The following is a 23,160-nucleotide window of genomic DNA, read 5'->3' on the forward strand; positions in this document are numbered from 1 at the left end:
TCCGCGTTTCAAGTGTAGACAAGCCCTAGTGCCAGGCAGCCACCTCTGGTGCCCCTGTTTAACAGGGCAGAACTGCTCCGGACAGGAAGGACAATCCTGTATCCAAGGAATCCAGCCTGTTATCTTGGCTGGGGCTCTGGAAAGAGCAGGGCCGTGGCTGGCAAGGAAAGGAAACACACACCAGCTGCGGACCCAATGCTCATTATCCTGAGGCAGGTCTGGCCTGGCCTGGCCTGTGCTGGAAGTCCTTCCCCCACCGCACGGATTGAAGCTGCAGACACAAGTCAAGGCCATGGCTGGAGCCCGGAAGATCCCTGTGGCCGTGGAATGGTTCTGTTGAGGTCCAGATTCTAATGGGGGTGCGGGGGTCATTCCTGAGTCCATGCCCTGCACAGGACAGCTCCCCAAAGTGTGTGTGGAGGGCTGTTTGTGTGTGTGTTTGGTCTAGAAGAAATCCCATCACCCGAGACACTGACAGCCAGTCTGGACAAGGCCCTGGGGAAGAATCCTGCCCACGGGAGGGGCTAACAGAAACCCGGGGTGGAAAAGCCTGACAGCTCTAACCCACAGCTAGAGCAGTTCACCAGCTTCCCCCTGCCGCTGGGCACGGGCCATCCCAGCAGGGACCACACCCGGGCCTGGCGCCTGTCCGTCAGAGACCAGCCATCTCAGCTGGTGGAGAACCCAGTGCCGGGGCAGCATCTCACCTGTTCGAGGGGCTCGAGCGACTCCAGCCTCTGGACACGCACCGCTGCACTGCCCTTGGGCACCAGGCGGTGGCCCAGGCCGAGGCAGGTGGCAGAGACCAGCAGGATCCCCAGGTCGGGAGCCACCAGGCGCACAGAGTTGGGGATGTCGTTTAGGTCCAGCCTGCGAGGGAACGAGTCGGAGGGCGGGGGGAGGGAGAGGTAAACACTCGCCTGCCGACAGGCCAGCCCCTCGCGCTGTGTGAGACCCACGGGCAGAGGCCAGTGGGAGTGGCTGGGGGGGGACCCACGTGGCTCAGCCACGGTTGTGGGAACAGACCATCAGGGAGCAACGCGCCCTGCCACGTGCTCCTGCTGGCCACCCCACAGCTCCCTCTGGCCCTGCCTTGGGCGAGCGAGTCCCTCCGCCAGGCTGGGTGGGAAGCTGGCAAACCCAGCTGGGACAAGGAGACTGCGGCTCTGCCTTCGCCCTCTGCCAGCACAGCAGCAAATGCCTTGAGTCGCTGCGGCGGCATGCTGGGGCACACAGGCGGGCTCTGGCCCTGGCCTGTCCCACCACACGGTGCTGCTGAGGTAGGCGTAAGGCCCAATTGTGAGACACTCCCCCGGGGTGGGGACCTGCCTTCTGAGCCTCCCCCCAGCGATCAGTTCATGGGCTGGAGCACAGCCCCCGATGGCCCCCGTGACCACCCAGCCAACGCCCAATCACAGCAGGGGCTTGGCTCCCTATATGGGGCCCGCCCCAGAGGAGCGTGCCTGGGGCCACATGCGAGAAAGCCATCACCACCCAAGCTCCACGCGGCATAATGCAGAGATCTGCCCCTTACCTGGTGACCCCAATGTGACGGGCGAGCGTTTCCCACGTGCTGCCTGTAGGGAAGCAAACAAAGAGGGAGTTAGCCTGGCAACCCCCCTGGGAACGGACACAGACACCAAGACATTGCTGAGCCCAGCAGCAGATGGACAGTGTCTGAGCAGGGGAGCTGAGGGCCAGCACAGGGCCAGCAGCGCCTGATACCACAGCAGGTGGCCGCCTGCAGTAACTCACCAGCTTGACCCTCGCGAGCCAAATGGCTCAAAACTAGAATGTTTCACCTAAAGGAACAGTGTGACTAGTGCAGGCCTAGATCACCAGACCCGTGTGTGCAAAACGGCACGCACCGAATCTGTGCAAAGTTACTGCAAGGGCACGTGGGAGGGAACAGTCAGACGGCTATTTCTGCCCCCGGCTGTTTGCACACCCAATTACGGTCTTAGCGAATACTGTACAATCCGCTTTGCCCATAGAAATGCCAGGTTCAGCCCTCTAGATCTCACATTTATACAACATCTTCCAAAGAGCTGAAAGCTCTTTCCAGACTAGCCATGCAGGGATCGCTTTGCCCACCGCTGAAATGCGATCACCTCCGAGGTGGAACGGGCCGGCTGTCTAACAGCCTCATAATATCCGTTGAGGGGAGGTGTCACAGAGTCCCCGGGCGATGCTCTGGAACTGCTCCCTACAAAGCCAGTCAGGACTATGGAGGAGTCTCCTCTCTGGGAGCAGCCTGTCTGTAGGACACACAGCTCACACAGCTTCCACCTTCCTGGGTCTGACCTCGGAGCATTCAGCATCCTCTGCCCCCCATGTGTTTCCCACAGCGAGTCCGCTCAGGCGGGGTCCTGGGGAAGCCAGAGGGTCCTGCCCCCCAACTCCGCAGTCAGACGGGACTCTCAGCCAGCCAGTAAAACAGAAGGTTTATTAGACGACAGGAACATGGTATAACACAGAGCTTGTAGGTGCAGAGAACGGAACCCCTCAGCCGGGTTCATTGTGGGGGGCAGTGAGCCAGACAACCACGTCTGCCCTTCACTCCATGCCCCCAGCCAGCCCCAAACTGAAACTCTCTCCAGCCCCTCCTCCTCTGGGCTTTGTCCCTTTCCCGGGCCAGGAGGTCACCGGATTCCTTTGTTCTCCAACCCTTTAGCTCTCACCTTGCAGGGGGGAAAGGCCCAGGCCATCAGTTGCCAGGAGACAGAGTGTTGGCCATTTATGTACACTGGCCCTTTGCTCTGCAACAATTAAACTCCCTTATCCCACCACCTAGAGACTTAAGAAATGCCTTGGGGAAACTGAGGCACCCCTACAGTATTCAGAGGAAACATTAAGAACAGTCCCACTTCGTCAGAGGAGGATAAGAATAATCTTCGATCTAGCTGAAACTGCAGGGGAATTTAGGAAGCAAAATGCAATTTGCCAGGTTGGAATTAGAGCCGGACACCGGGGTTCCCAGCCCTGCTCGGGGGGGTCGGGGGGGGGCTGCCGTAACCCCAGGTGGGTCAGGACCGTAGCATTGCCATCTCATTCTTAGCCCTGCAGCCGGAGCGGACTCCCCAGAGTGCACATGGGGAAGGGCACATGGGGTCACGGCCACACTTGGCGCAGAGGCAATGGAGACCCACCAAGAATTAACGTGGACCTTTGAATCCTGCCTCAGGCATTCACAACGTGCCCCTGTCATGCAGGGAATCTGTATCCCTATCGCCGTGCCGTGCACTGCTGAGTGCATCCTTCCTTCCAGAGCGCTCTGGCTGGGAGCAGAGCCCGGCTGGCTGGGACACCTGACTATGGGGCCACGATATATCCGACAACACTGGGGGGGCGGGGGGCACAGATGGGTCTCCTTGAATGGCAAAGAGCCCCCCACAACCCTGGCCCCAGGCTGCTGCCTCCAGCAACGTCCCCAGCACACGTGGATGCGGTACTGCTCGGGGGGACGCCGCCAGCAAAGCCCTTCTCCCTGTCAAGCCCGGAAGAACGAGAAGGGCAGGGTGCCAGGAACAGGAGCAAGGGCCAGTGGAGCTGCTGAGAGCTCAGACACCACCCGCTCTGCAGCTGGCTAGCGAGCTCGTCGAAAGGGTCAGCAGGTGTGGGGAGCTGCTCCATGGCAGGGGCAGAGGGGAGATTGTGTGCTACAGCCCCACCCCCCCCTCCTCCACAGCACCTCCTCCCCGCAGCCCCGTGCGGCACCGCCCGGCGCGTACACGCCTTCCGTGCCAGCGTTCCCCGCGCCGCCCTCTGACCGTCCGGCCACCTAACCGGCCAGACTTCCACGACAGCAGCAACAGTGACATCTCCAGCGCATCTCAGCAAACTTCTCCCTGGCCCAGCAGGACCTCTAAGAGCGCCCCCCAAGGGACTGGCACACCAGGGGCTTTCTCCTTCTAAGGACGCTCGCCAGCTCAAGGGCCAGGGATGTGGCAAACGTGAAAGCCGTAGTTCTGATGTCACATTCCCAAGGCTTGAACGGTCTCTCCCGCTTTGCTGCATCTTTCGCGAAAGGTCAGGTGGCTGTTTAATGGGGCACCCGCCCCGGGGCGACGCAGGCGGAGGTCTCTGTACACCGACCCCTCCCCTTGTTTGACACAGTTTGATGTAGGACACGGGGGTTACGGGAACACCTTCGGCCCATACTATCCATCAAAATGAATACAACAGGATGAGCCGGGACCACCGCTCAAGGAGCCGGGAACACCCAGCTCAGCTGTCCCAAGTCCCCCACCCCAACCCGGGGCTGGAACAGAACAGGCCAGGGAGCAGGTTGTGACGAAGCGGGACTGTTCTTAATGTTTCCTCTGAATAGTGTGGGGGTGCCTCAGTTTCCCCAATGCAGTTCTTAAGTATCTAGGTGGTAGGATAAGGGTGTATGATCGTTGCAGAGCACTAGAGGGCAGGTGTGTGCAGGGGTCAGGACACAGAGAATGGCCAGCTCCCTGTTTCCTGGCAACTGGTGGCCTGGGCCCTTCCCCCCTGCAAGGCGAGAGCTAAACGGTTGGAGAACAAAGGAATCCGGTGACCTCCTGGCCCGGGAAAGGGACAAAGCCCAGAGGAGGAGGGGCTGGAGAGAGTTTCAGTTTGGGGCTGGCTGGGGACATGGAGTGAAGGGCAGATGTGGTTGTCTGGCTCACTGCCCCCCAAAATGGACCCGGCTGAGGGGTCCTGTTCTCTGCACCTACAAGCTCTGTGTTAGACCATGTTCCTGTCGTCTAATAAACCTCTGTTTTACTGGCTGGCTGAGAGTCACGTCTGACTGTGAAGTTGGGGGGCAGGACCCTCTGGCTTCCCCAGGAGCCCCACCTGAGTGGACTCACTGGGGGGAAGCGCACGGAGGGGCAGAGGAGGCTGAATGCTCCGAGGTCAGACCCAGGAAGGTGGAAGCTGTGTGCGCTGTGTGTCCTGCAGACAGGCTGCTCCCAGAGAGGAGACTTCCCCAGAGTCCTGCCTGGCTTCGTAGGGAGCAGTTCCAGAGCATCGCCCGGGAACCCCGTGACACAGGTACATCTCCTTCACCTTGACAGTTCCGGGAGCCGAGCAATCGGATTGGCCAAGCACTGTCAGGTGACGCCCAGCGGACACCTATATTCTGGGTGGATTCCAAAGGAGACACACAGAGCCAAGGCCCAGGAGAAGGTGGTTTCTGGGGACAGAGGTGGCTGCACACCCCCCTCTCCCATCTTGCTCCCCTTCCTCTGCCCCCTGCCACACTGGGGAGGAAGATCTGTAGGGTCTGGGGAAGGAGGGCCCACGGGGAGCAAGACAGGGGCACTGGCTGCAGGGAGCCCCTCGCTGGGAAAGGAGGAAATTTGGGAGTAGGGGGACATTTCTCCCACTGGTTGTCCTGGTTTGCCGGGGAGTGGTTCACTGGTGTGTACTATATGCAGCCCTGACCGGCCAGGCTGTTCCCGGGGGATGGGGGGAGAGACAGCGGGAACAAGCGGCAGAAGCCAAGCCTGGCTTTCCATAAGGGAAACAATTTCCTACTGCCTCCAATTCCGCTCGGAGAAGAGGAAAGGCACTTGCCAGACACCCCCCCCCCCCCCCGCTCCTCCAGAGACCAAACAGACTCCGTCTGCCATAGGCTGCGAGAGAATCCAGTATAAACAGAACTGCAGGGGCTGGAGGGCAGAGGCACACACCTTCCCCGCTCACCCCTCGGCCAGCCTGCGCCCATCTGGGGATGTTGTTCGACAAGTAAGTAAGAAACCTCTGAAAACAAAGTGCCAGCTCTTCGTGAAAGCTTGCATTGGGCGGCAGGAGGGAGCCCGGGGGCATTTTGCAAGGCATTTGGAGAAGAGCAGAGGCTTGGGATAAAAATGGGGCTAACTGGAATCAATCCAGTAGCTACCACTGAGATGCAACAAATATTTACATTTGCCCCCAGAATGGGGAGGAAAGGGGGTGGGAGATGGGTCCTGGAAAATCATAGAGGGAATCCTCTGACAATTCCTGACCAAGGCTGGGGAAGAGTCACCCTGCCCACCAAATGCACACTTGGTCAGTCCATGATGAGTGGATGCCTGTGCAGTGCAGCTGTGATCTAGGTTGCTCAGATATCAACTCCTGCCTGGGATATTTCACAAGTAACTACAGTGCACAAGGTGGGGCAGGTAATATCTCCTTTTGGACCAACTTCTGTCAGTGAAAGAGACACGCATTCGAGCTCTTCTTCAGGTCTGGGAAAGGTGCTGAGAGCGCCCCAGCCAAACCCCAGAGGGAACAGACTGGTTCCCAGATCTGACTAGCAGAGAGGAGTGATGGGCAAAATGGGCCCAGTAACGGAGCTGGGACTGAATACGACTGACTGGGGCCAGGGGAGGAGCTCACTGAGCTGCACTGAAGAACCCCCAGCAGAGCCACATGGGGGCTCGGTACTCACAGTTCTGTCCCAGCAGCTGGCCCAGATCCGGCACAGTGTACAGGCATATCTGGAAGACCAAATGGGCAGTGAGAAAGAGGATGCTGGTTCCCAGGAGAGCTTGGAGGAGACGACCTGTGTGCCCTAGAAGACAAAAATAACCCCCCGGTTATTAAATCCTCCTCCTGGCTCACCTCCCAGCCGAAGGCCCCAATGCTTTTTACACTGCGGCCAGCATCCTTGTTTCACAGACGGGGAGAGAGAGAAGCTGGGTGACTTGCCCAAGGCTCTGCACCAAGACAGTGGCAGAGTTGGGATGAGAACCCCGGTCCCCCCTGCTCTAACCACTACACCCCACAATGTGGGTGATGTTTCCAGTGCCAGAGAATGATTGCATCTCCCACAAACGCTTCGCCAGCTGCGTACAGGGAACCTGACCCACTGCTGTGCAAACGCAGGCCTCCCCCCGGCAAGCAACTCCATCAGCTCAACCGCTGGAGGGGCTCAGCGCACGCCATGCTCTAGCTGTGTCGGACTGGGCCGGAGGCGGCTACGTTATTCCTGCATTCCAGCAGCCTGCTCGGACACCAGCATCCTAGCCAGCCCCAGCTGCGGTTGGTGCACTGCTCCCCGACGCACGTTCCCTTCACAGCATCACAGACTGGGAGCAAAACGCACACAGCTTCTGTATCGAGAGCCCCTACCTGGTCTGGGGTCTCTCAAGCCCCACCCACATGGCACTCCTCACACTGACCACCCGGGGGCACAGTCAGAGCACACTCCCCACCCTGTCCTCTGCAAGCTGGGTCCCTGTGTCTGTCCTCACACCCAAGGGGTTGGGAGAAGCAGCCTCCAAACCTTCCAAGGTTGGTTGACCCAGGAATGTGTCACCCTGCATGCTATCGGAGGAACGTCCCTTCCGCCCCTTGGCATCAGGAGGGCTATGTCCCAGGAGAGTCCAGCCGGACCCACCCAGAGAGGGCCGGGGCCCCCTTCCCAACAGACGCCCACGCTTGAGGGGCCTGCATCTCCCCGCCCCAGGCCTCCTGGGATTTCTCCCTGCAGAATGGCAGGGGCAGGATCGGCAGGGACCATTCCATCACCAGGAGCAGAGAGGAGTGCAGATCTGTGGGAGGAAGGGAGGGAGGCTGTCACAATCCTGGGAGATATCCACACACCGGTCAGATGGCACGGTGGGGCCATGGTGCCCAAGCAGCCGTCCCCCATTCCAGGAACAGCTGCAGCCAATCAGGACAGGGCAATCCGGGGAATATGCCAGGGAGGACTTTGTTCTTAGTGGGGCCCACAGCTGAAAGAGACAGCGTGAGACTATCAGGACCGAGGCGAAAGATAGACCTGGTGTGATGTCTGGAAGCAGGATGGGAGTTGGGGAGTGGGAGGTGGGGACGGCTTATGACGTCCCATAGGGATCAGCCTAGAGTAAATTCCAAGTGCTTCTACCTGGAAACAAACAGGCAGAAGAGTGTCCACACCAGCCCTGCAAAGGTGCTAGCAGCCTCAAGTTATTAGCAAAGGATTCCTCCAAGGCAACTCTAGCAAAGTCACACTCTTAGACCAGAATCAGGAAGGCCCCCGGGGGCTCATTTAAACACAGACCCACTGAAGGAGGTGGTGGGAAACAAAAGGTCCCTTCTGGGAGAGATTCCCTTGGGAGCAGAGATTCCCACGCGAGGCAGACGGGGGAGAACTAACCCTTCTCCTCACTAGCAAGATGGGGAACATGACTGGCGCGGTCTGCCAGGCCACGGGAAGATGTGGGTGGGGCGGTCACAGAGCCCGCCAGGCCCTCTGCTTTGGCGCAGGGTAGCCCAGACCACAGCAAGAGCAGCACCAACGTCCAGGCCTCCCCCAGGAGTTGGGGGCTAGATGCTGTCCCCTGAAGGCCTTTGGTGGGCAGGGATCGTGCCCTCACGTGCCCGTTAACCCCAGCGGAGTCTGCCCGGTGCACACTGATATTGCACCCCCAGGCAGTATCTTTGGGACCACTGAATCAAATCTCTGAATGGCTCATGACGGGCTATGCTCTGCCCCGGGGATGGGGACCACAGCTCCTCCAGAAACTCAGAACAGCTGGGGTTGGGGGGTGATTAAGGTGAGTCACTGACACTAGCCAGCCCTGGAGAGGAACCCCCCAGCGAGGTTTCATAGACTGGTCAGGCTGGGTTTTCCCAAGACTCAGAGACAAAGAAAGGGCTTTTGGTGTAAAAAAGATGAGCTTGAACTGACTCAGGGCCTTCTTTCTGTGCCAGCGACCAGACTGGGCCTTCTGTCCATGGGGGCCCAACCCAGGGGGAAGGGCTGGAAAGACTTGGGCCTGCTAGGGCTCCAGAAGGCTCACGGGGGACCTCGAGCCTGCGTCCAGGAACCTTTATGGTTAACAAGCTTAGAAAGAGCTGGGGGTAACTGCCGGCACTAGAGAAAGCGAAGCGCAGAGGCTGGCTGCTAGGCAGACGGGCTTGCTGGGGGTAGCAGTGCATGGCAGGAGCTGGGCAGCCTAACCCCTGGTCAGGAGGGCGTGGGACATGCCCTGCCCATAGACAAGTGACGGCCGGAGGCCTGAGACCTAATTGGTCACCCCTGGAGCTGAGGGTCTCAACACCAACCCCCATCACTATGACTGGCTGAATCCACACAAGAGGGGGATGGGATCCCCTGCCTTGGGAAACCAAGAGGGGAATGAACCCTGGATCTCGGGGGGTGTCATGCAGATCCCTACTTCCTCCCCAGGCTCCTACATTAACTGATGGGACACCATATGACTGGCCGAGTCTCTCTCTCTCTCACACTCACACACACACACACACACACGGCTGACAGTTCCCACACCCACTTCATCGGCCCACGAAGGACTTTACTGTGTACACCCTTTCACAGCCTTTGTGCACCCCCAGCACAGCTCTACCTGCGTAAGGATCGGTCCCATTTGCACACACGCAGCCAGCCCTGTCCAGCTGCAATGCTGGAGGAGTCAGACACACTCTCACAAAGCAAACAGCTCAGAGAAACAACTCCTGCCCCACACACCACTAGAGAGCACCAGCTTTCGGGCAGGCTGGGAAGGGCACACCCCTGTGCGGGGCACAGCAGCCACAGCCAGCCCGGGCAATGTGGGCTATGCAAAGTGATCAGTTTACATCTGAAATGAAACTGGACCTCCCTTTGGTTCTGCTCCAGCTTAGAGACGGGGCCAAACCCCGAGGCCCCGAGTTTTGGGTATTCAACAGCCAAACCAAGATTGTGTAATTCTCAATCAGATCCTTTTCAGTGGCTCACAGCCACGCCACTTCATACAGAGCACCAGCCGTGAGGACTCAATCCTGCATGGGGCTGAGTGCTCCGACCCAACCCAGCAAAGCTTAGACATGTGCTTGATGTCAATGGGGTGTTGTGCCCTGCTGGATCGGGGCAGAGTGCTCTGCACATAGCAGGATCAAGCCAGCAGAGAGGATGGCTTGAAGGAGAATCCCCGTACCTCCCGCAGGAACCTCGGGCTCCCCTGGGGGAACTCAGTCAGACACTTGTGCTAGGGGTCACCCCTTCCGAGGGTCTCTCCTGTAGGAGGCCACGTCACAATGCAATGCCGGCGGGGACTGTCTCGTCTTCTCCCAGCCATGGGGCAACTATGACTTCCCTTGAAGAGGGGACCTGCAAATACTTCAGACCAGCGGCATGAGCCAGATGCCCCAAACAGCCTGGAAAGAACAGGGCACAGGGGGGGACATTCTCCCATTCCTGCCAGCCACCACCTTCTCTTCTACATGCACCGGGATGCACTGTGCCAGCTGCTGAGCACATCCCAGCTCCAGGCGGAGCACAGAACCGGCGCTCCGGGGGCGGGAGAGGGAGCTAAGAGGGGCCAGCGCTCGGTGTGCATATGTTCAGTTTTAAAATGCATGTGCAATTGCACTTCTGTATCTGTGCACCGTGACCACAGTGATGTGCACAAACCAGGCCAGCTGAGGTGCGTGTGGAGGGAGATTTCGCAATTTGCACACACCATCGCGGTCCCACACATATAAATTAGACACCGAATCACCAAAATAAAGCAAAAATCCAGCAGTCCATGCCCAGGCTTTACGCTGGGGGTATGTTTGTGCTGGGGCAGGGAGAGAAGCTGGGGATTAGATGCTGGGCCCACGGATTGAGTCCCCAGTGCTGCGTTTTTCCTCTCTACTCTCAGCACAAAGGGACCTTTGGAAGTGGACGATGAACATCGCCCCGCCCATGCTGTCCCATCTGGGGCAGCCCCATTGATTCCATACAGCAGGTTGGGTGCCAAGAGCAGGAAGGTTTAGGTAAAAATCCCCTCTCTCCCTCCCACTGCTTCGCTGCTTTGACACCAGGATCTCACAGGGCTCAATGGACATTCATGAGTTAAACTCAGCATGACTGGTCATGCTGGGAAGAGCTATCATCCCCCCCCTACAGATGGGGAAGTGAGGCACAGGGTCAGACATGGGGCATGGGTTAGAGCCAGGACACAAAGAAGGAGAAAACGCCCCCAAACGGCCGGTGTGCTATCCGGGACAGCCGCTGGCAAAGGTGACGGGCAGCGGGATACGGAGCCTCACAGCTCTGCAAAGCCAGTGCCAACCCTGCCGGGTGCAGCAGTCACGACCCAGTAGCTGGGGTCCCATGGGAAACAAGCTGGTGGGTCCCTGTGGGGGGGGGGGCAAATCCCTGGGGTGATACCACCCCAAATGCCCCCCAGTGGGCAGTCTCAGGGACCTCCCCTCTTGCTTAAATGAAACCCCTGGGCCCAGCTGGCCCTGACAAAGGGGAGCTGCCCAAGGATCCAGGCTCCCCTCCTCACCCCACCGCACCTTCCTCTGCCTGGGGCCTGCAGAAATGAAACCCAGCTGGGCTCCTGCGGCCTGCCAGGGATGGCTCTTCTCCCCACCCCCGTTCACTGCAGGCTGCGGCCCTGGCTCAAGCCAGCCTGGAATTTTCCAATCGTGAGCCACAAGGTAGCCAATAACTTCAACCCCCCCACACCCTCGATAATAACCCCAGTCAAATCTTCCACCAGATGCTGCTAAGCCCCTTGTGCTCACACACGCCTCATAAATCCAAGGATGCCAGACTTGGGGGGGCTCACATTTTCCTCTCCCAGCTGGAAAGAGAGATCCCGGGAGGGGAGGGAGAACTGGCCCGTCCAAAGTCTCACTCAGTGATGATGATCCTTTACTGTAAGTCAGCTCTGCGGCTCGCCGGAGAGAGCTGGGTTCGGATGGCATGAAAGCCATGAAATATTCAGGGGCAGAAGCTTTTAGTGGTGGCAAACGAGGGAGGCCAGTTCTGATTATGGATCTTTTAATTGTTGCAGGGGGCGGGCGGTCCTGGGGCCCGATCCAGACGGGCTCCGGCAGCAGGGCGGCCCCAGTGCCAGCTCTCGGAGGAGGGGCGGCCCGCTCGCCACACCCCAAAGCCCTGCCAGCTGCCCCAAAGCCATGGCACTGCCAACCTCTCCCCCTGCGGGAGGCACTGCCTGCCCGCCTGCGGTGGGTCTCCCTACGCCGGAGGCCCCCAGCAGCTCCCACCAGCCCAGCCATGGACGGCCCCCAGGAGATGCTGAACAGCTGATCTCATGGGGCTCCTGCTGCAGCCAGCCCCCACCCCCCCGCCGCATGCCCCTCTGCTCCTGCGGCGAGCACGGCGAGGCAGGGGGGCTGACTCGCAGCATCTCCCTCCTCCCTGGATGGATGCAGCTCGGCTCTGAGGTTTCTGGTTAATAAGCCTGGTGTTTGGACCCAGCCATTTCAGAGCAAGAGGCCTATTCATAGCACAGCCGGGCTATAATTAACAGCGGTGCTACTGCCCAGGAACCACCAGGAGACTAGAGTCCCCAAGCTGCCCGGCCTGGGGGAAACCACAAAGGAAGGAGAGAAGGTGCCCACTTTAGAACAGCTCACGCCCCCCTCGCCCTAAAAATAACCCCCAAAGACTGAGAAACCCAGGCCTCTCAGCCTCAGAGCTACCCACCCTGCTCAGTCACGGGGGCATGGCGCTCCAGCCCCCTCCCCGGGGGACACCACACTCCTGCCACTCATGGAGTTTGGGTCTCGACTGCCCCTCCTCTCCTCTGCATGTCAAACATCTGGGGGCAGTGCCCGATGGTATCGTCGGGCAAGGGAAGGCTTCTGCCCACAGCAAGGTGCTGCCAGCCTGGAGATAAAGCTCTGAGGGCCTGCCCAGTGCCCAGGAAGTGAGCTTGCTTCCCCCAGGGTGAGCCCCAGTGGGGGAGGCATTGGGGCAGCAGAGTTAATATCAGGGGCTCCCAGAGGTGAGCTCTGAACTCCGAGGACGGGTCCTGCCCCAGGATGAATGGCGCCAGGGGAGCCCCTGCTGCTTGCCTGAGTCCAGTCTGCCCCAGCACCCCTCCCGTCAGAGCAGACAAAGCTCCCATGCCCACCCAGAGCCGCTGGCCAAGAGGCTAACTGGTCTTTGGCAGACACTGGTGCCAATGCTATACCGTGGCACACCTCACCAGGACCCAGGCTGTTCGCACAGGCAGATCTGGATAGCCGTTCGGCTGCAGTCACGGCTCCGAGCGGGACCACGAGAGGGGTGCAGGACAGTGAGGGCAGGCCAGGGCTGACACTAGAGAAAGAAGGACCCATAATTCCCTGGTGGTGCAGGCCAGTGCGGGCAGGAGTGGTATCCTGGGCGTGCAGATGGGGTTCAGACCCTCTTCTCTAATCCTGCTCCCGGCAGGTGGAGAACGAGGAGCCATGGGTCAGTGCTGGGGCCGGTTAAACCCCGAGTGCTGCGTGAGCAAGTCGCCCCTCTCCAGCAATTCGCCAGCTTGAAGAGCCAGGACTCCCCACGGACACGCTGGTGTCCCCCATTCCCCGGGGCAGCAGCCAGTGGTGCTGGGGTCACGATGGTACAAAGAGCCATGGCTGCGTCACCTCGGCTGGCCCTGGGGCTAAGACAGGGCTCTTCCTGGCAGGGAGCCTGCAGTGATTGAACCCTCTATTTATAAGCGACTCTTCCCTTGGGCCCCACTCCACAGTCCTGTCCCAGAGAGCCAGGCTCTCTGTTCCTTTGATGACATATCATCCCATTGCTCCCAGCTCGATTCCAATTCCTCTCCTCTGGGATCCTGCCCGGTCCCTCCCCGAGCAGCCGAAGGACATGCACGGATGGACTTTTTACCCTTGTCTCCCCAGTCGAGCCTCCGTCCCTTCAGCATTCTTGTGGATCTTCTCTGAGCTGGCTCCAGTTCACTGACATCTCTCTGGCACGGAGGGCCCCGGAGCTGGACGCCACATGCCAGGTGCGCTCTCAGCAGCCACGTGGAGAGGGATTATCGCCTGGCGACTCTGGGATACCCCATCTCCACAGTGCTAACAAGGCAGCGGATTCTCTCACGATCCCCTGGCTCTGCAAACCCTAAGCCAGCCGGCTGCCCGCCACTGCCCCCAAAAGCTGATTTAGTCAGGGCTGCTATGCAGCCGTCTCTCCTGAAATGCCCATCAGGAGCTGTTCGAGCTAGCCAGCAGCGACACACGGGGCCAGCATGGGGAGCAGAGCCCCCTAGGATGGGAGTGCTTGCAGCACCCTTCATAAGGGAGGGATCCTGGCTGAGTCATCACATGCCTTCTGCTGCCTCCCCCAGCTTGGGCTGTGGTTCAAAGCCACAATCTGGCCTCCACGCAGGAGTCGGCCTGCAGAAGAAAGGACAGTGGCTCAGGCCAGGCACTGCAGCGAGAGGGGAAGCAGGAAGGATTTTGCATCCAAACCATCTCCAGAGCCTTTCCCACCCCAGGGGTCCCAGTCACTTTCAGGGAGATGGACGATGCTGGTGCACAGGCAGGCGTGGCAGGTGTCCGGCTCTCAGTTGCAGACTCGCGTCAGCGCTCTCAGGAAGAGGCAGAACGGCCAGGACAATCGTCCCCAGCGGAACTTGGGATCTTTTACTTCCACTGGAACACTAGTTCTCCGTCATGTCTCCCCTCTAGCACCACCGCTGCCTCCCCTGGGCTGCCCGGCAGCACCAGCAAGAGGCTCAAGGCCTAGTGTGGGACTGGAACCCACAACCTTGTGGCTCAGAGGTGAGCCGCCATGGCAGCTACCCTCAAGCGTGGTTCGTATCAGCAATCGAAGCAAAACTCAAGAAAAGCAACCACTCCTCCAGACTGTGGGGGCACCACAGGGCAGGGCCCGGGCACCGAGCTAGAGCACAAGATTATCTCGGCGCTTCACTGACTCGTCCACACTGTCTCCATTCGCTTTCCCTGCCACTGCTGATTCACACGCGTCTGTGCCCGAGGTCTCCTTTAGAACCAGCCCCTGCTCCAGTGAGGACCCAGTCCCACTGCATGCCAAGTGCAAATATCCACCCTGAGAGCAGTACATAAAGTAATGAATGGGAGGGGGAGCAGCACCTTCTTGTCTTTGGGCTATGGGATGGGTAGAGCAGGGGACCCGAAGAAATTAAAAGATGGAAAATTCAAAACCAACAGAGATAAATAGTTCTTCACCCCATGCAAAACTAGACTGTGGAACTCACTGCCACAGGAAGTCACTGAGGCAAAGGGTTTAGCATGATTCAAAAAGGGATAGACATTTCTATGGAGAACTAGAATATCCATTATACAAAGGATCAGAATTCTGGCAGGGATATTAAGCCTCCTGCTTCAGTGCTTAAGCCAGCCTCTAACTATTAGAGACCAGACTGAGACATAACGTGGGGCCGGCTTATCCCACACCTGCCTACGGCTGAGTTCTTCCACCTCCTTCTGCAGCCTCTGGGGTGCGCTGCTGTCAAAGACAGGACTTTGGACCAGATGGACCTGGGGTCTGATCCAGTCTGGCAAGTCCTGTGTTCAGGCCCCAAAAGGCAAGCTAGCAATGTGGGCTGTGTCCAGGAGACAGGGAGATTATCTCCAAGCCATGTCTGAGTTGCCTTGTGGCCTTTAGCCCATTCCCAGTTAGAGAGGCAGCATGAATACGGATGAATAAGGTCATAATGAATAGCATCTGTGTGTGCTACTGCCCTCTACTGCACGGAATCAGAACTGCTCAGCTGTGTGCCATAGGCTCAATACTGCTAGCAGCTAAGGGAGATTCTCCTTCAGCTCAAGAGGCAGAGCCCTGAGCTTTGGATGCAGGAGTTCCTGTGCCCTGTGCCTGCTGTCAGGAAGTTCTCAGTGGGCCTGGAGTGCAGCCCGATGACAAGTGAGCAGTTCCAGGTGGGCTGACTTGCTATAATACACAGCACTGAGGATGTTTTTCATGGGTGCATCTCACAGTATTAGAGAGAGGGGGAGTTTCCTTCTCGCCCATTCGACAGCTGCGAAGGCTGAGGCACAGCACTGGGACAGGGTGCGCCCACGGCTGCGGAACCAGGACTGCTAATATTCAGTCTCACGCTCTAGCCGCTGAGCAACGCTGCCTCCCCCAACTCCAGCCTGGCTTTCCAGGGGTGGAGAATACCACAGCAGCTGAGTGATGGGACTGTTCCTGTTAAAACCCAGGACACTTCTCAGGGTGGGGCCTGCGCTCTGGCTGCCCAGGCCAGGAAGGATTTTATGGCTTGTATCCAGGACAGGAACTCGCTCCGGCGCTAGGCCAGGAGCCCTGCCGGAGAGAGCACGCCAGCTCCCAGAGCAATGCCCCTTGGAAGCACAGCAGTCTCCCCGTGACTGCAGCTGGCATCTCCCTCCAGAGACTGTCACTTGGCAGGTCGCTGCCCCCCAATCTCAGTCACCATCAGCCAGGACAGAGCGAGGAGAGCAGGCGTGGAGGGTGGGGAGAGGGCAAACCTTCAGGGATCGTATGGCGAAGGGAAAAGTGCCGTGTCCAGAGCCTGTGGAGGCGAGAGCCGCGGCAGCCCTCGGCCCTTACCTTTGATGGTGTGTTCAGTGGGTCCCAGGAACCACGGCAGCAGCAACAGGTAGAGCAGGTACACGAGCGAGAGGGCATTGAACCGGAACACGCAAGCTGGGGAGAGAGGCAAAGGGAGGCGGGTTAGAGATCTGGGGCGCCCCGGGGCAGGACGCCCCGTGGCCCCCGCTGCTGCAGGGTCCCCTAGGCAGCTGGGAGCGACTTGTAGAACAAGCCCACTGGCTGTGGGGAATCATTCCCCCCCATCTCCACCCCGGGCAGAGCTCTTCATTACTCGGTCCAGGAACCGAGGCCTCGCTGCAGCACAAGGCCTGTGCCTTCAGGCAGCAAGAACCCAGATCACCTCCTCCTGGGGGACCCACACAGCGTCAAGGCACCGACAAGCTACCAGCCACCGCCTGTCCCCCCAAGGAAGAGGGACCCACAGGCAGACAGGCTCTGACCTCAACCCACCTCTGGCTGCTCGCCCACTCCATATAAAAGTACCAGTTCTGACCCCAAAAGGGGGGATTCACCCCCAAATGCTTCCCGGAAAGCAGGGGCATTCCCGACACCCACCAGCATGGGGTTTCAGGACATGGGATTTGTTAAACTTTGGGTCTGCAGATTCATAATATGGGAATGTTTGGGAAGAAACTGAGGGAAGGTCCCTAGAAGAACTGAAGTTTTTGAAGTAGACTAGAAGCAGCCTGTCAAAAAACAATCCAGCCATGACCTGGTTTGGAATGTGCACCACTGCCCTCTACTGGACAGATTCAGAACTGTTCAGCCGTGTGTCATATCCCCTGTATTGGTTACAGGTTTCAGAGTAACAGCCGTGTTAGTCTGTCTTTGCAAAAAGAAAAGGAGTACTTGTGGCACCTTAGAGACTAACCAATTTATTTGAGCATGAGCTTTCGTGAGCTACAGCTCACTTCATCGGATGCATACTGTGGAAACTGCAGTAGACATTATATACACACAGAGACCATGAAACAATACCCCCTCCCACCCCCCTGTCCTGCTGGTAATAGCTTATCTAAAGTGATCATCAAGTTGGGCCATTTCCAGCACAAATCCAGGTTTTCTCACCCTCTGCCCCCCCCCACACAAACTCACTCTCCTGCTGGTAATAGCCCATCCAAAGTGACCACTCTCTTCACAATGTGTATGATAATCAAGGTGGGTCATTTCCAGCACAAATCCAGGTTCTCTCACTCCCTCACCCCCCTCCAAAAACCACACACACAAACTCACTCTCCTGCTGGGGGCGGAGGGTGAGAAAACCTGGATTTGTGCTGGAAATGGCCCAACTTGATGATCACTTTAGATAAGCTATTACCAGCAGGACAGTGGGGTGGGAGGAGGTATTGTTTCATGGTCTCTGTGTGTATATAATGTCTTCTGCAGTTTCCACGGTATGCATCCGATGAAGTGAGCTGTAGCTCACGAAAGCTCATGCTCAAATAAATTGGTTAGTCTCTAAGGTGCCAGGAAAAGTCCTCCTTTTCTTTTTGTATTGGTTACAGAACTTCTCCCTTTAGCTGCAGCACTAAGGCCGGTGTGTCTGGAGCTGCAGAGCTCCAGCCCCACCATCACCCTGCTGTGGCATAGCCCTGCTGTGCAGCATGGAGAGGACTGAAGCTCCCAGGCAGCCACAGGGCTAATACGATATTCAACCGTTACATGGCGTTTTACACGTTTTAACAAAGGCCAAGTCTCCCCCAGAGGCAGAGCAGCATCAGGGCTGGGAGTAGAACGCAGGAGTTCATGGCTCCCAGCTCAGGGGTCTGGCCACTAGACCATGCCTAACTCCCAGCACACCTGACCCTGCATTTCAAGGTGCGGGGGAAGAGAGACGCAGCAGGGGCCTCACACAGCCACCCCTCTGGAGAGCTCCAGCCCCGCCCCAGCCAGCGAGGGGGCTGAAGGGTGGCTTCGCCCTTCTAAGACCCTGCCCCCAGTGTGTTTCCAAGTCTGGTTCTTCACACCATTTAGTTTGCTCCACAAGACGGAATCTCTACGGGACCCCTCCTCACTCACACACACCCTATTCCCAGCCTTGACCCCTTCTCTTCGGGCTCCCTGCTCATCCCCTGGGGGACCCAGCCTCCAATCGGACCTGGCACGCTGGGAAACCCTCTTGTTCGCTCATGCGCCCAAAAGGGACGCTCTGAAGCTGGACCATCATCAGCGGGGAGGGAGACGTGCTTCCCGTGTCGGGCAAAACCCCTGCGTGGGAGAGTCCTGCAGGAGGGAGTCAGGATCCATACCGCTGGACAAGAGTCAGCGTTTTTGTGATCCAGTTCCCAGGGTTTCCTACCTCCCCAAAAACTTAGCCCCTCCTGCCTCCCTGTCACTTCACACCAGAGGCTTAGCCCTTAGCCTGTGCAGGGGGGGGGGGGGGGGGGAACGACACACGGAGACTCCCAAACGGAAGCAGGTTCCTGTGCAGGTTTTTCCACTTGCCGTCACAGTATGGCTTTCCAGCCCGTGGGCAGGCTCTGGGACTTGCTGCCCTCCTCCCATGGCTGGGGCTTTGGCTGGGACAGATCATGGTGGAGGAGCATCCCATTTGGCCACTAGATCGGCCGGACCTTCCCTATTGGTTCCGACCCACAGGGCGACCCCAGCGTGGAATCAGCCCGTATGTTCTGGGAGGAGGCGCGCACCATACAGGCAGGATAAATCTCCACTCATTCATCCAGCCAGCACTCCCTCCCCATGGCTAGCAGCCACTGCCCTCTGGAAAAGGCGGCGACTTTCCTTCCAGTGATGCAGCCACTTCAAATACATATTTTTTAAAAAAAAAATCCTCTCAAGAAAGCGAGAGCACAAGCGTGCGAGCCAGAGCTCCGTACTGGGAGACTGTCCCAAGAAATGGTTTCAGGCCAGACTCCATTCCCCCACGCCAGGCTCAGGCTGCCAGGATTTCCCCTTTTTAAAAGAAAGTGGGCAGTCTGGTAATACAGGAACTCCTCACTTAACGCTGTAGTTCTGTTCCTGAAAAATGCGATTTTAAGCGCAACGATGTTAAGCGGATCCAATTTCCCCATAAGACTTAATGTAAATGAGGAGATAAGGTTCCAGGGATATTTTTTTCACCAGACAAAAGACTATATATATATACACACACACCCACTATAAGTTTTAAACAAACAGTGTAATACTGGTACACAGCGATGATGATTGTGAAGCTCGGTTGAGGTGGAGGAGTCATAGAATCATAGACTATCAGGGTTGGAAGGGACCCCAGAAGGTCATCTAGTCCAACCCCCTGCTCGAAGCAGGACCAATTCCCAGTTAAATCATCCCAGCCAGAGTCAGAGGGTGGGATATTTCCCAGGGAATGCCTGACTGCTAAATGATGAATTAGTGACTGGCTGAGCCCTGAGGGGTTAACACTCACACTCTACAAGGCAGCAGGAAAGGAGGGAGGGCGGACAGAGACAGAGACACACACCCTGTGTGTGTTTGAGAGATGGAGATGCACATTTCCCCTTTAAGTATGAAGAGTGGAGTCAGAAGTACACTGCCTTGTTAGATCAGCAAGCTGAGACCAGACCACAGCTCCCTCCGTCTGTGTGTCCCCCCACTCTATAGAAGATGGGGTGAGCGGGGTGCAGGAGCAGTGGGGAAGGGGACACCCTGACATTAGCCCCCCTCTTCTTCCCCTCCACCGTCCCCCCACAGCAAGCAGGAGTCTCGGGGAGCAGCTCCAAGGCAGAGGGCAGGAGCAGCACATGGCGGGGGGGGGGGGGTAGGGAAAGCAGGACAGCTGAACTGCCAGCAACTGATAGCCTGCTGGGCCTAGGCGGGTGCTGCACAGGGGACTTAGGGGAGCAGGGAGCTGATTGGGGGCTGCCAGCCCACCCTGGTTCGAAGCCCCCACAAGCTCGCTGCAACAGGCTGCTCTTCCTGCAAGCAGTGGACAAAGCAGGCGGCTGCCAAATGACGTTAGAAGGGAGCATTGCACAACTTTAAACGAGCATGTTCCCTAATTGATCAGCAACGTAACAACGAAACAACATTAACCTGGATGACTTTAAGTGAGGAGTTCCTGTAGTTGTATGTGTCCATCCAAACAAAACAAAACTCAATCTCGTCCAATGCTTGGGGGGGGCGGGTACTATGGTGCCAGCCAAGACCTTTTTATGTGACTGTTTATTTGAAAACCTCCCACTCCCATTTCCACAATACATCTCACACACAAACCCACACGCACCCCTTCAGATCAGGGCAGCGTTCTCTAGAGACATGCCACAAGAAGCCCGCTGTGTCGCTAAGGGTCCCATCATCTTCCCTCCCCAAGGAGCTCGCACTACAGCCCACACTGGGAATGCGCCAGAACCAGCCTTCCCTGCAAAGCGGGACCTGACAGGCACGCTTCACCCAGAGCCAGGAACACGCCTTCCCTTCTGCTTTGACACCCAAACAAGTCACAGGCAGCAGGGCTGGCCCTGGCCTCCTGGGGGATCTGCCCCACCCTACACCATCTCTGCAAGACTCCCACCGGGGCTGGGGCACTGAGCTCATCCTGTGCCCAGGGTTGAATTACGTCAATTGTAAGCACTCCAGAGCAGGTACTCTCTTTCTGTGATGTTTATACAGCACCGAGCACAGTGCTGCCCCGGCCTATGGCTGGGTGTGTTACCACATTAGAGAATCATGGAAACGTAGGGCTGGAAGAGGTCACCTGGCCCAACTCCCCCATGCTGAACATGGACAGTGTGTGAACCCCCTATTCAGGGAGGCTAGCCCCGTGTCCCCACTTCCTGCTCTCACCCACCAGGGCCAGAGGATCTCCAAGGCCCCCACCACAACTGGAGGAGCTCCAGACGGCTCGACTGAGCCACTCCCAGCCCACCCACTGGAGGAGTCCTGAGCCCCATCACGGCCTGGCCCTGGGGCCATGGTGGGGAGCATTAGCCGAGGTTTGGGGAGTCTTAGCCTAGAAGACCATACCCGACTAGGGTTGCCAACCCCTCAGGATTGCCCTGGAGTCTCCAGGAATTAAAGATCAATCTTTAATTAAAGATTATGTCATGTGATGAAACCTCCAGGAATACGTCCAACCAAAATTGGCAACCCTATGCCAGACAGGTGTTTGTCCAACCTGTTGGGGATTCCACAACTTCCCCAGGAAGCCTATTCCATTCGGCCACTACCCTCATGGTTCAAAAGTTTTTCCTAATACCTAACCTAAATCCCCCTCGCTGCAGCTTACACCCATCACTTCTTGTCCTACTTGCAGTGGATGCAGAGAACAGTTGGTCACTGTCCATTTATCTTAATATATCTGAAGGCTTCTCAGATCCCCTCTCAGCCTCCTTTCCTCTAGACTAAACACGCCGAATTCTTCCAGCCTGTGCTCATAGGCCAGGTTTTCTGATGGCGTTTCTTGCTCTCCTTTGGACTCTCTCCAGTTCATTCCTGTCTTTCCCAGAGCTGAACATGGCGCTCCGGCGGAGGGCTCCCCAGTGCTGAGTACAGCAGAGCCATCACCTCCCGTGTCTCACGTGTCCGCTGCACCCACTCACGGGGGTGGAGGGCGTAAACCGGTGCTGTGCACTGTATAAGCACCTTGATGGACCACCCCAAAGGCAAGACACTGGGAGAAATGCCACTGCGTGTGGGCCCTCTGGGCTCCACTGCAGGGGAAATTCAACACCCTAAGGAACCAGCCATTTGCCATCAGGCCTTCAGGGGGCGGGCGCTCTTTGCCCCAGCCCTCGGCAGGAAGCTGGCACAGCTTGCAGAGTAGCCACAGCGTCCGGGAGCAGGGTGGGTGTCTGGGTGAGGGCCCTTGTGTATCCCGATTATCAGTGTTTGTTTTGGCACATTCAGAGCACAAGCAGTTTAAACAACGGCTTCCCTCTGGGCTCCCCAGAGTGTGGGACCCTTTACGGCCTCTCAACCCGCTCTAAGAACAGCTGTGAGACACGCATGGGAGGCCGGAGGTGGGGGACCTTTGGGGGCACAGTGACACCAATCTGCTCTCATTGGCTTGCTCCAGGGAAGCGGAGTGTAAGTCCCATCCCCACGCCCCTGTACCTGAAGCCATGGCACTTGTAGCTTTATTACAGCTATGGAGAGATTCGTTCACACCAGAACATGGGCTCCAAGCCCACTGAGCTAGGGGAAAGTCCAGACTGGGGTCCAAACTGGGTAACTCTAGCCTTGTCCTGCTCTTCACCCTTGCTGTGCACTGGGAAGGAAGCTCAGGCCCATCCTCCCACCTGTACTTGAGGGGCACAGAGAGGCCAAGCCACTTGCCCAAAGCCGCATGCAAGTCAGCAGCAGCGTCCGGGCTAGGAGACAGATCGCCTGACTCCCCATCCTGTGCTTTAATCACAAGATCAGCTTTCCTCTTTGCTGGGGTTTATTTTTAGGCAAATTACAGCTTGTTTTAGGAGTGAAACTATCTGACCAGTCTGGAGCTTGGAGGGATTTAGATCCAACGATGGGCACTGTGCTTCCAGCCAGCCTCTCATTTTAATCTATAGCTGGAAACCCCACGTCGCCGACAGCAACAGCGACGGAGAAGTTGCAATCCATACAGTGGGGTTACAAAAACGGCAGCTCACGGGGATACACAGAGAAAGTCTGTCTACTTCAGGTGTAACTCACCAGGCTAGATGCTATCTGATCAGAAACAGGGTTGCTGAGCAACACCACGCACGAGCTGCAATCAACTGCAGACACCCACATGAGCAACAGGCCGACCGGAACCACTCGCCGGCACTGAAGGAGGCTAGCCACAAAGCCGTAGGTGCACCGCTTACCGCAGCTGCTGTCAGCATTAATTTGTGCCCCACGTTTCTAGCCACCCTCCCCACTTTCCTACTGGAATACCAGACCGGGGTGGGACGGGTCACCCACCATGTGCAGCAGGCTGCGCCCTTCCCCCCAACAATAAAAGTGAA

The 23,160-nt window shown here is 57.7% G+C and overlaps 1 protein-coding gene across 6 annotated transcripts in view; it reads right to left on the reverse strand.

Annotated features, from left to right (window-relative positions):
- PIEZO1 (piezo type mechanosensitive ion channel component 1 (Er blood group)) overlaps positions 1-23,160 on the reverse strand; it is a 113,985-nt gene that overhangs the window by 46,258 nt on the left and 44,567 nt on the right. For 5 of the 6 annotated variants that reach the window (XM_073308187.1, XM_073308188.1, XM_073308186.1 and 2 more), the window contains exons 2-5: positions 16,256-16,351; positions 6,404-6,526; positions 1,535-1,577; positions 708-870 (exon numbers count right to left, since the gene is read on the reverse strand). In XM_073308187.1, the coding sequence (XP_073164288.1) occupies positions 708-870; positions 1,535-1,577; positions 6,404-6,526; positions 16,256-16,351 (425 nt within the window). Of the gene's footprint in view, positions 1-707; positions 871-1,534; positions 1,578-6,403; positions 6,527-13,561; positions 14,020-16,255; positions 16,352-23,160 lie in introns of those variants that run through there. The other variant, XM_073308190.1, reaches the window with a different exon arrangement.

This window comes from Lepidochelys kempii, chromosome 12 (assembly GCF_965140265.1).
Source record: "Lepidochelys kempii isolate rLepKem1 chromosome 12, rLepKem1.hap2, whole genome shotgun sequence".
Classification (NCBI taxonomy): domain Eukaryota; kingdom Metazoa; phylum Chordata; order Testudines; family Cheloniidae; genus Lepidochelys; species Lepidochelys kempii.